Below are 13,065 nucleotides of genomic sequence, written 5' to 3' on the forward strand. Positions count from 1 at the left end.
AGCCTGGCCAGTTCAGCAGTCTGTGTGAAACCCAGCCTGGGCCACGCTGCTGCCCCCAGAGCAGAGCTGTCCCTGTTCCATCTGCCCTGCAGCAGAAAGGTCAACCCCCAAGGCTGCCAGAGAAGTGCTGCTCTTCTGTGGTTCTTTGTTCTCCCTCTGGGGAAGAGGCTGGAATGGGATGTGTGACCAAAACGGAGAATTTGTTCCCTAATTTTCTCAGTGGTCCAGGGACATGTAGGCTATTTGGACAGCAGCTGTCTGACACCATTGCCAAACTGGCTCAGTAATGGCCCTTGGTGCACTGCAGGAGAGCAAAAATGTTCCCAAGTAGTTGGGAAAACTGAGGAGATTTGTCGGAATTTTGGAGCTGGCAAAATACCAATGCTTGATGTTTCACCATCACTGTGTAAAGTGGACTCTGGGAATGGGAAAACCAAAGTGTTGTTAAAGGTTTCACCACTCATCATCTTTAAAATTTCTTATAATTTTATCTAATTTGAGGCCTCTGTCTCTTTTTTTTTTTAAAAATAAAGAATGGCTAAAGAAAAGTGTAGGTACCCAAAGTTGTGTGGTACTCAAGCAGTGATGTGGCCTAGAAGGAAGGCTCTGCCAATGCAGCCACTTCCTCTCCCCTTCTTTTGGTGCTGATTTACTGTTTATTGCATTTCAAACAAATTGGAATGGACTAATAGACTGAAGTCTATTATCCTAGCTTTTAACACAATTAAATCATGTTTAGTGCTTTGCTCTAAGGGGGGGAATGAATATCCCTGACATTTTCCTCCAAGATTTCTGCATTATGATTAGTGGGATGGGGAAAGCATGGGGAGGAATGATAGAAACACTCACATTTTGTGCTTCAGTCCATCATCTCATTGCTCTTTGGGTTGGATAACCACCTCCCATTTCTGCTGGCATGCACTTAGATCTTTGCATTTTCATTTATTTTTGTTAATTTACTTTGTGCTGCTTTGACCAGTTGTGTTCTAAAATGAGGGAGACTTTTAATTCTTATAGGAGAATAATTATGGCACAACTCTTGTTTTCTTTCAACTCCTTTAATGATAGACAAGTCCTTTAACAATGTCAGCATCTTGCTTGCAGACTGTGATTTTGGAAGGCTGAAGCTCAGATGTAGCTGTGCTATTCTGAGTGGCCTCTTGAAACAGAAACTGAGACAGACCCTGCTGGGGCAGCCTTGATTGGAGAAGTGGTGAGTGAGCAGATCCAGGCAAAGGTGCTGTGCTCACTGCCAAGCAGAGTGCCAGGGGAGCAGAGAGAAATGCCTGACAATTTGTTCATCCAGGAAGACTGGAGAAGAAATAGCTTCCAGAAGCTGTTGCTGCTCTGTGCCAGGGATAGCAGGACCAAAGCCCTCAAACAGTTACAACTTAAGCTACGAGTGATTTGATAAACTTCCTGGAAAAACTTGGAAATTTCTCAATTAGAACAGCTTTCCATTACCATGGCAGCACAGAGTAGAGGAATATATGGTTTAGTTTTGCTGTGAAAACTGAGCTGACAGCACACCTGGATTGCAGGATGTGTCTGGCTGGAGCCCCAGGACAGTGCTTTATTCAGCTTTATTCAGCTTTATTCAGCTGCATTCTCTGTGGTCACCTGCATTTCAGTTTATCTGCCTCCAGCTTTGTTGCCTTTGTGAAGTAATTCCCTTGTGTTTCCATCTTTCCAACATGGCTAGAGTGGCTTAGGCAGCAGACAGTGATGTTCTTCCAGCTGAGCTTGTCACAGACATTACGACCTGTGGCTGCTGGTCACTGTCCTCCTCCTTGCCTCCCACAGCTCTGCAGTGAAGGTTTCCTCATCTTTCAAACTCCAGAGGCTTGGCTTGACTGCACTATATATTTCACTGTTGGGTTTTTTATTTGTTTTTTTTTTTTCCTGTAAATCAGTCTCCCAGTGGATTTTTTAGTATTCAGGAGCTGTCTGGTCCCTCTGTTCTGTCTGAAGTGGGCATGGGGATAGTGTGCTGCTGAGGCATGAATCCTGTGCAGCTGCATGGCAAGGAAGAAATGGATTTCATAAATGAATATTGGCTGTTGAGCAGAGTTTAAGATTTTCATACATCGATATGCTAAAGTAACTGGGACCACTGAAAATTGCCATGAATTGAGCTTGACTTGCTTTGCAAACCAATGACCAGATTAGGAAAAGAGGAAGATTCATTGAGTATGGATGGAAATTTGAATTTTCTAGGTCAGTCCATGCCTGGTCACTTCATTCTGAAGTTCAAGAAGGTAAGAAGAGCAGAGCTAATTCATTTGTCCCTGGCAGGGTGCTACTCTCACTGTGCCACCTCCATTCCTGTAGCTGCTGCACTGTCAGATCTCTGTCTGGCTTTTGATTTGTTTGCACTGGGCATAGATGGGAAAAGGAAGTAGGGATCAGAAAGAACAGGAATTACCTGTGTGTACAACTTGGAAAGTCATTTTGAATAGGAAAAGATTGTCTGGAGGAATACATTCCAAGAGTACATTGCATTATAAAACAGTCCAGAATAATTTTTTGTCTTGAGAGCATTACTAACAGCCTGACCTTTTAGAAGAGCAGTGGAAATCTTGCTCGGCTGACATGTGACTTCAGTAACATATTGCAATTTGGTCTGTATCTCTAATATCTCTGTAAATGACTATTTAATTAGTAAACACTTCATTAGACAAAGAATTGTCTAGCACCCCCTGTTTATTAAATCAGAAAGCATTCTCTATTTTAATTAGCATGACATTTTCTATAATCAATTTGATGAAATGCCATCTGCAGTTCTAATGATACTGTGTGCAGCCAAGGCTGATTGACATATGTGTTGACTGCAAGGTGTCAACCTTCTTGCATGTTTGCATTTGAAAAAACATAAAATGGAAGGAAGAGGAGGACTCTGACTTGCTAATGCTGCTGTTTGTGCTGGAAAGCAGAATTTTAGCTAAACAAACCAAAACTTAGTAAATATTTTCAGTGGGAAAACAAGCATTAGCAATCTTCAGGTTAACACTGTCAGCAATTTCAGAAGACTACCCTGAGGCCTCCTTATTCTAGATACTATGGAACAGATTTTCAGCAGTGCCTGAATTATTTCCTTCTCCTTCCTTCACTTTTTTAGAAGCTACTTGCTCTCCCAAGACTGTTTTATTAATTGCCTTAATACCAATGGTTTCTATGCACAGAACTGCCTGAGTGCTGATCTCCTTTGGACAATTAGCTTAGGCTAAGATTTACAGTGCTCTGTGCACATAACCAGCAATTAGCAGTCTGGGCACCTTCTTTATAAATCAGTTTTTTTTGGTCAAACCATTCAATATCAGTATTAGTAAATTCTAAACCACTTTTAAGCCAGGTTCTAGCAAGTTGGTCTTGGCTTGTATCCATTCAAATTGATCAATCCACACAAGTTTCTCTCAGGAGTTGCCATGAAATAAACCCTATTTCAACAAGTAATAAAAATCTAGCAAATATTTTACCAAACTTTTGTTTGCAAACAAAATGTGGATTGACTGTGAATTTTGTAAGAATCAGGTTTTTTTTACATGCAGAGAAGTGCTTTTAATTCTGTTGCTCCTTGTCAGTGCTAACAGCTGCAGAGATTAATGTGAATAATCTCAGTGAACATGATGGCAATGAAGATTTACAGGTTTTAGTTCTATAATAAGCTTGGATCTCCATGATGTCCATTTGAGGCTAAAGAATAACTCAACGTGTATTCATAGGTCAAAAATCATCACTTAAAACCTCTGAGAATGGAAAGGACTAGGTAGAAATGCAAGTCTTGCCTGGCTCAGATGAAATATGCACAGGATAGTGGAGGCTCAGATTCAGTATTCTTCTAAGTCCTCTGGCTTTAGTGAGCCTGGGATGGGTGTCTGTATTTTCATAAACTCTTATTCATCCAGGACAGGATTCCTGCTTTCATACTTCATCAAGGAAGCCCCACTTGTTCTTGAGGCCGTTGGATCTTTCCAAATACAGAGGACTTTCCAAATACAAATACACAACACAGAGGACTTTTAGCCCTCAGTTGACTGGTCATGTCTCATTTCTCTATTGGTCTGCAATCTCCTGTAAAACATCCCAGATTTAGAGACCTGCAGAAATGACAAAACATTTCCCACCCCTTTTGCTCATTCACATGAAGGACACAACTCCCTCCTCTTGACTTGCTGCTGAATTATGGAGATAGAACCTGTGTCAACATCTCAGGGCACCAGGGAGACTCTTGGAGTTACTCCGTGGAAGAAAAAGAGTAAATGTGATCAGCAGCCTGGAGCTTTTTGTGCCACACACAGGTCTAAAAATTAAATACCACCAATAAAAGAGGAAGAGTTCCAACTAAAAAAAGCTGGATCATTATTGATGTGAAAGTGAATAGAACCCTGGACTGAAATTCAAGAGATTTGAAGGTGTGGTAGTGTGTCCTTTCAACTCAGTCTGTGTCATTTAAAAACAAGATGAATTACTTAATTTCAGTGACACATGAAACTAGAGTTTATACTCTTCAAATAAACCACCACCATTCAGTGTCTTGCTGTCAGAAAGATAAATCATGAAAGGCCCCTCTGGCCCAAATTCTTGCACTAGAACAATTCAGGGATTGATTTGCACTATGGGGATGTATTTTAGGCTGGAAGTTGCTCCATTTTCCCCCTAAACAATACAGGATATTTCATTAGAAATTGCAAGGGCCTGGATTTCTCTTTTTGTTCATGTGAACAAACCTTGTGTAACTGTGAGTGCTACAAAGGAATTCTGTAGCATTTAGGATGTGGTAGCATGTTGTCAATTCAATAAATGGGGGTAAATTCAATAAATGGAGGTAAAGAAATCATTGTAAAATTGATGGGGGTCAAGTTGCTTGTCAAGTAAGAAAAGTTTTGCATTGATTTCTTTTCATTTTATGATAGTTTGCCTGTCCTTTGACATTCCCAGGAACAATTTATATTACACCAGACACAGCACAGAGCTGCACTTCCTGCCAGCTCATACCCTGATCTTAAATAAAACCCTTAGCAGTGTTGAACCTAAACCAAACACAATAATCTTAGTAAAGCTATTTATAAGAAATACAAGAAATACTGCTTTTATTTTTAAAAATACTTGAGATTATCCTGGTGCTGTATTTATGTAATAGTGCTGTCACTGAGGACTGTATTTATATACATCCAAACTGTGATTTAAAATGTATGGATTAATAATTTCAGCAGAATGTATATTCCATGATTTTTGCATGGAGATAGGGCAGATGATGAAAACACTAACTTTAAAAACATACAATAGCATAAGAATTTGGATATTTAGCCTCACAATGATAAAATAAATTCCTGTTGGTTCTGCAGCTGGTACAGTTCTGTAAGAGGATGTTGCTGATTAAGGTGAATTTACTCTGTTGTGACAATCCCAGAATTTTGTTTGAGTTTGTTTTCATGCAATATTTTATTTAATATTGCATTATTTGTGGAAGCCAAATAAGTTGTAGAGAACCTGTTGAGCATCAAGTTGTCCTGCAGAGGTGTGTGTCCACTAGGCAGCCTCCTTCTCAGTCAGCCTTAGATATAAGGTCCAAATCAAGATGGAATCAATTCTTCCCAAAGGTAGTTGTGTATAATAACCCTGTCCACCTCTTTATTTTTTTAGTGATACTGTTCTTAATCCTCCTAATGTGTTTCCCATGAATTCTGTTTGGTGTAAGCTTTGGATGTCATAAAATAAATCAAATATCTTGGATGAAAACCCAATACACGGTTTCAGCAGAGTTGCCTCTATCAAATATAGCACTCTCAATTTCTTTTTAACAAGATCTATGTTCTGTAAAGTGCTGTTAGGTGTTAATTATACTGCCAGCCATTATTTTTGTGGGGAGAATCCTGGATTTATTGTGCCATTATTTTCTTTGGTACTGATATCAGGATAGCTTACACACAGAGCCTTGGTGGTCTGTCTTTGTGTTTTAGTAAAACAGAATAAATCAATCAGTTATTCAATGCTCTGGAGTTTCCAAACTTTTCAGAAATTTGAGAACTATTATAATTAGGAAATTTTCCATCAGTTGTTTTCAAGACTGTTTTTGTGTGCATCATCCAGGGCTAGTGACTCGATAGCACATCTTTACAGAGGCTTCCTCACATTATCCTTTGCTTAGGACAGGATGTTTTTTATTCTGGTGATGTCCTCAGATCAATAATTTGGCTCCTCAGGGCTGCAATTTGTGCTCAGCTGAGAGCTTTTCACATGATTCTACTGTTTGTTTCAAATTAAATGAGAATTTCTTTGAATTAAGAACTCCACTTCTCTGAAGGTCTTTGTGAAGTGTCAGAGGTCCCTGAACCTTCTTGTGGAGAAGGCACCAAGATAACAAATAACACAAATCCATCAGCTGGGTGAGTGGATGGGACTAAGGACTAGGTATGGTTTTCTTTTGTAGAATTTCTGACTCTAGGTAAGAAAATTTAAAAAACCCTCAGTGTTTATGGCTCTCAACATTTGGGCAATCCATGAAAAAAATCCTCATGATGTGGTGTGACCATCAACTATCACATTATCCAGCCTGAAAAAATATTGTTTGGAATGGGATTTCCATATTAATTACTAGGATTACTGCTGAAGACTGTTCTGCTCTGTGTTTTCCTGGGATTTTGGTATAACCTTTCACCTGCAAACCACCAGGCATTCTGCAAGCATTCATTTAAGTTATGCCCTTGAGGAGGTAACTGCTGGATCCAAGTTCAAAGAGAAGTACAATTCCTGCCCAGTAAAGCCTGGCTTTTCAAGAGGTCTGGCTCAGTTTCCTCTTCTGATTTACACTGAGTAAATTTTCTTCTAACTTTAGAACAAAGCCTTACATTTATGTCTCTCACAGTATTTTCCATTCCAAGTGTTGTTTCACACCTTTCTTTCAAGAAGAGCCTTAGGACTGTGTATTTTATTTGTGGTCCTCTTAGGAATTTTAAGGGAAAGTTCTTTTTTTTGAGAGAATTTGTTTTGGTAGGATTAATTAATGAGGCACAGTGCTATAAATCCTGTTGGCAAAGGACATGGAGGAGAGTAGATAAATGACAAGGAGTAAGATTGTGTACTTTTTTGGATTTTAGCACATTAGTGTCACCTATGGGGTCAAAATGCATGGTTTGGAGCACTGCTGTTCAGTGTCTCTGGGTTGTTTTTGCCTTTTCTCACAATGTGGCTCAATCATAACTGGGGACAGCTCCTTAGTCAGACAACTTCATGTTTTTTCTATAATACTCAGCACAGTGATCCAGTGCCATTGGAGATTTCCAGTGCTGGGGTTCCTAAAAGAATAAATGCAAAATAGCCTAAAGGAAGCTGCAGGAGCAGCCATGATCTGTAATTGGTAACCTGAAACCAAATAACTGTCTGTGAAGGGCTGTTCCTTTTTATTCAAAATGAATATTTGAAATCTTTTCTCTTTTAAAGGAGCTGCTGTTAATTCCCCAGTCCACAATCTGATTTGCCTTCCTAAACAGCAGCCCTAATAACACTGTCCTAAACTCCATCAATCCCACCCCACTTCCAGCCATGCCCATAAAATAGCTTAGTAAGCTCTTCAAATGAAGCTTCATTAATTTTACAGAACATTCCAGAGGACATTCACTAGTGCTGGATGTCTTGAGTTGCTGTGGAGTCAGTTAAAATAGAGCTACATTTTTTCTGAATAAGCAAAGCATTTTTTTTATGATAGCATAACCCTTTTCTCTAGTCATGTTTACTTCCCACTTCATAAAATTCAGGGATTTCTAATGAATTTCTCAGGCATTACTGAGGATCAGGGAAGTTCTTTTGTGTTTCCTTTAGGCCTAATTTAGAAATTTTCTTATGCTTTTTTATATTGTTATAATAAAACTGTTTCATTTAATTAAGTACAAATCTCTTACATGGGTTTTAAATAGTCTGAGAGAATCAGCACTCTATTCAATCTTGTAGCAAATAGTGGAAAATTTGGAACTTTTTTTAACTCAAGGCTGATGTAGTAATTGTGTATTTCTTGGTAATTCTGCAGGTTTTGATAGAAGCAAATACAAAGTATTTTTCATAGAAATCCCAATAAATTTCAGATTTCTTTTTTTTTTTCTTGAGGTGTGTCAGATTCTTTTTCACACAGGAAATGATAAATCAAGTGAGTGGAAAAAGGAAGAAGCTGCCACAGTTCATCCCACAGTGTTTTAGATGTTTTGCATGTGGACCTACTTAGCTTTAACCCTCCTTTGCTAACATTCAGGTCACAAGAAAATTCAGTATTCTGCAGCCCAGCATGAATCACACAGAATATGGACTGGCTTGAAATAGTCATAACTTTGTCCATCCAGTCACCAGAAATACAGACCAGCACAGAAGGGTTTTTTTAATCCCTTCTAAGGAGATTGAATGTGAATGTGATGCTCAACAAAATATTTTGGTTTTTTGCATAGCTTTAATTTTCTATATGTCCAAAACTTAGATATATTGAATGAGAGGAGCATGCCATAGGGCATAAACTGGTAATTTTGAAGCTCATGAGGCAAATCAACAAAACCTCTGTCTTGTTTGTGTGTAGTAATAAGGAAATTCTAATTAATTTAACCTGCTGGTTCTCTCTACAGGGATATTAAATTCTCAGTGTGTTTGCTGACTGCCTATTTCTTTGTCATTGCAGATACAGCAGTGGTGTATAAAACCAGGAATGGACATGTTGTTGAACTGAATGTAGAAACAAATACAACTACATTATTACTGGAAAACACAACTTTTGTAAGTAATACACATCATCAGCTTCTCTCTCAGTGGAAGTCTGCTAGCATTTTTTTCTTGCAACAGGAGGGAGAGAGTTCAATATCTTAAAGTTAGAGGAGATATGTTCATGACCTAGACTAAATTGCATATAAATGAAAAATAAAAACCATTCCTCTGTCAGGGAATGATTTCTGAAGGAAGTTATTTGTTGTTTTACGTGTAAATAACCAAGATGTTGGAGGATTTGCTGTTGTTCAGACCATCTGAAGGATGGATCATTCTTGGCATATGTGCTGGGGAATCTACCTGATGTCTGTCAGGGAAAAATGTTTCATAAAAGGTGGGAATGCTACTTAAATGTTGAGAGTTGTTCACAATTAGAAAAGAGGGAAATAGTTCAAGATTCATAGGAATATTTTCCTTAAGGGAAATAAATATGCAAAGAAATATGTGGTGTTAATCTCTGGTTTAGTTGTTTCTCTGTGCTTTAATGACTGAGTAGATGATTGGGAATTATTCCTCTTGACCAGCAAAGGGTCAAGAATGGTTTCTGACTAGCAGTAATTGCTAAGAAGTACTTTAATACTTTAGTCTGCATTTCCTTTTGCTTTGCTTGGCACTGTTATTCTCAGGGATACCACTTACATTCCACCCTGTAATTCTCATTTATCAGGGTTTTGCAGCATAATTGTGTGCCTTGTCAATCTCTCCTCATAAATACTCCATGCAGACCACTGGCTGTTATTGTAAATCCCTGTACTTTTAATTTAATAAAATCTTTTACACCTGCAGACTCAAAAGGATGATTCATTTTCATCAACACTCTTTGGCAAAGGCTGATTTTATTCCTGGTCTGTTCCTGGCCTTTGCTGATAGAGATTCCTCTTTTCAAAGCATAAAGCCTCAGGTGACCTTTACTCCTAACTCCCCAAACAAGAAAGAGGAGAGTAGAAGTTCAGGAGAAAGAATTTGATGCTGATTTCCTAGGTCAGTGTAAAGATAGAGGAGAATGGAGGAGAGAATCATATTTTAAAGGGTGGGTGTGGGTGTGTGTGTCTCCCCTTCTGTGAGCTGCTCCTTCCATATGCTGGGATGTGCCTCAGGGAACCTCTTAGCCCAAAAAAGGCTGTCAGACACAATTAAAACTGGGTGGTGATGCCTTGTGAATGCTGACCTAGATGGAGTTAAAGAATAAAGTAGGGATTTATTGGAAGGCCTCAGTGGATCCACCTTGGGCAGCACAAGAGCCCAGCCAGGGTTACACTCAAGGTGAACCCAAAATGGTCACAAAATGCATGACTGGTCATGGGGGTCTCTCACTTTTGTAAGTTCTGGTCCATTTGCATATTGGAGGTAATTGTCCATTTATAATAATATAATTGTCCATTTATAACAACAGTTCACCATTGTTTGTGCTCTTGGGTCTGAGATTTGGGTCATTTGTCCTTGGTCCCCAGCTAGAGAAGGAATTTTGTCTCCCTGCTCTGTGAAGAGACCTTGCCATCCCCTAACACGAAGCTCAGACTTACACTCTAAAGCAGCACAGAATCAGAAAAATAAAGAAGCTAAAACCTGAGGTATCAGTGGAAGGCTGAATTTCTGTGAAATATAAACCCTCAAGGGTGAGGAGGCACTTTCCCTGTTGGCCATTTATCCCTTGCCTGGCCAGCCAGGCCTGTGCCAGCTCTGTGTGGTGCCTTCAGTGCATCCCTGAGCACGAGCAGCTGCTCGGGCATCCCCGGCTGCAGAGCTGCCTTCAATGCCAAGAGCTGAGTCTCCTCACAGAGGAATTCAGACACTTCTGGCTGGAAGTGTCTGGCCTGTGCTCTGGAGTGTGGTGCCAGCATGACAGGCTGTTCAGGCCATGACACCACCCCAGCCTTGCCAGCTGATGATGGGTTGGGAAGGACAGGCTGCCTCACACCAGGGGTGTCACCTCTTTTTGGAAAGTTGTTCTTCCCTGGGCTTTTCATGGAACTGATTTATCCTCCATTCACACAAACCTAGTGAGCTCTAGACACTAGATATCTACTGTTAATTAGAGATGTGGGAAACTGATCCACAATATGTAATATTCAAGCAACCCTTTAATAATTATGGGTGAAAAAAATAAAAAAACTAAGTGTATTTTTTTTCCTGCAGAGCTCCTCTCTTTACACAGCCAAAAGTTGAGAGTGTTATACTTAAACATAGTCAATTCCAGCAATTAGTATTCATATGGAGGAAGTATAATAAAAAGCTGAAAACAGAGCAGAAGGCCCAGCAAGTTTGTTGGTGTATGTTTGGAAGAGAAGAGTGGGAAATGTTCTGTACTGTCTGAATGGTGGCCAACAATCCTAACAGGATAACACAACTGAGGCAGGCTGAAATCAAAAGCCCTCCTGTTCTTCTAAGCTTGACTGTCCCCAGATTTGCACTGCTAAATGTAATCTTCTAAAGTTAGACACCTGGATCATTAATCAAACATTTTCCTCGCTCAGTGTCACATCTGCTTAATCATCGGTGCATAATTAGAATGGTGGTGGTTTAATGACTCTGCAGAGATGTCTTGGATTAATAAAAAATACAGCAGAGATCCAACACAGGCAGTGGCAATGCAAGTTCCTTCATTCTTCCCTATCAAAGGGTTTTAGTCATGGAAGAGTCACCTTTTGATGGGAGTTATTAGTCTGATTTCAGTCTGCATTTGCTTTCCTGTTTGCCTTGGCTCAAGCAGCCAGAGAAATGGCAGGGTTTTCTTAGTAATGTTGATAATTGTCCATGGAGAATTGAACTGCTGTGATAAACTCCTTGTGCAGAGGAAAGGGGCAAATCATGGCTCTTTGTCACCCCTGATTGGACTGTGTTTGAATCAGCAGCTCAGAGGAGATTTTCTTTTTTCCCTCATTGCTCAGCCCCTGAAGCAATCTTCCACTGGGCACAGATCACTGGCTCTTCTTTTGCATCCTAGAGACTGCCTCTCTCCTGCAAAATACACATCTTTTATCCTTCTTTGTGTTGCTTATTGGGTAGAGGCCAGATATCCTTAATGAGAATCTTGTGTGCTCACTGAGTAGGTGTAGCATCAAAAAAGCCGGCTGCAGTTTAAAAAAAAAACTATGTTAACATATATAAAGGTAACAAAATCCCCCAACCTTTAAAAGAACCACTAATAATAGTCATGCACCTGGAAAGAGGAAAGGCTAGTGGCTTTCATTCTGGGATGCCCACTTCTCTTACATAGGGGGAGTATCTATCCCAAGTTCTTGAAATAAAATATTTTTTCCAGTATAATCAGGTTTTATTTACAAGTAGAAGAAATTCTTGGGCTTCATTTGTCCTTCTAAAATGAAATCCTTTTCTGTAATCAATTAGTAAAACAGTCTGGCCTTTATATAATTATACTGTCAGCAAAGCAATATTATACAAATACAGTGCCATAAGTGAAAAGGGTAGGTTGCAAAGCACAAAGAATATTTCTTAATATCTCCGGGTGTTATAATTTTAGGATGTTTTCAAATACACATTTCCCTCTGACTGTATCCATGTATTCCCTCCTATTTCAGCTGTCTAATAAACAGTTAATATCCTTAGCCAGCAGCATATAAATGTTCACAGCTGGAGGCTGGGCCAGTCTCCTGTTTAGAGGAGCCAGAAAAAGCCCTAGATATTAATCATGGTGTGGCATCCTGGTGTTTGTGATGCTGCCTTGACACATGATTACAATATGTTCCCTATCTTCTGGCTGGGCTGCCTGTCACTGTGATCCTAAGTGACAACCTACCAGCTTTTCAGCATTTGGCAATACTTTATTGCACTTTACACTTCCAAAATCAGTGGCATTATGCCACTTTCAGCTAAGAAATTTCAGTGTTTAGCAAGCATTTTATTGAATGCTTTTGCCATCAGCTGTTCCTTAGGGTCAATAAAAGCAGGTTATCAGTTCACTCAAGCTGGAGAGCAGAGCATGCAGGACCACGAGGATCCTTTAGCTCAGGGAAAGTTGTCCATCTGCTTCCTTATTCTAGCTCAGCTTCTCAAGCCTGTTCTACAGCCCTTAAACACAAAACAAACTGGAAAAAGCAGGCAAAGAGAGGATAGAAAATATGTGTAGAGACTGTGTGTTCTGGTGTGGAACTTTGCAAGTGTGCTGAATTCTCTGAAAGAAACCTGCAGAAGTTTTGCATTCATTTCTTCCTCTTAAAAGAGCTGCAATAATGATGAAAGTGGTAAGACTTTAGTTGGCCCTGAGTTTCACTGCTCTAGTGGTGCATGTGTTCAGATACCATGCTGACACCCTAACAAACACTCAGGGTCCTCTGTCACAAATGAGCCCACTGGGACTCCTCCAGG

At 39.7% G+C, this 13,065-nt stretch overlaps 1 protein-coding gene across 1 annotated transcript in view; it reads left to right on the plus strand.

Annotated features, from left to right (window-relative positions):
* Positions 1-13,065, plus strand: part of DPP10 (dipeptidyl peptidase like 10) — a 236,978-nt gene that overhangs the window by 105,858 nt on the left and 118,055 nt on the right. Inside the window, exon 4 of the mRNA XM_050977060.1 lies at positions 8,657-8,751. Coding sequence (XP_050833017.1) covers positions 8,657-8,751 — 95 coding nt within the window. The remainder of the gene's footprint in view (positions 1-8,656; positions 8,752-13,065) is intronic.

Source organism: Serinus canaria, chromosome 7 (assembly GCF_022539315.1).
Source record: "Serinus canaria isolate serCan28SL12 chromosome 7, serCan2020, whole genome shotgun sequence".
Taxonomy (NCBI): Eukaryota; Metazoa; Chordata; class Aves; order Passeriformes; family Fringillidae; genus Serinus; species Serinus canaria.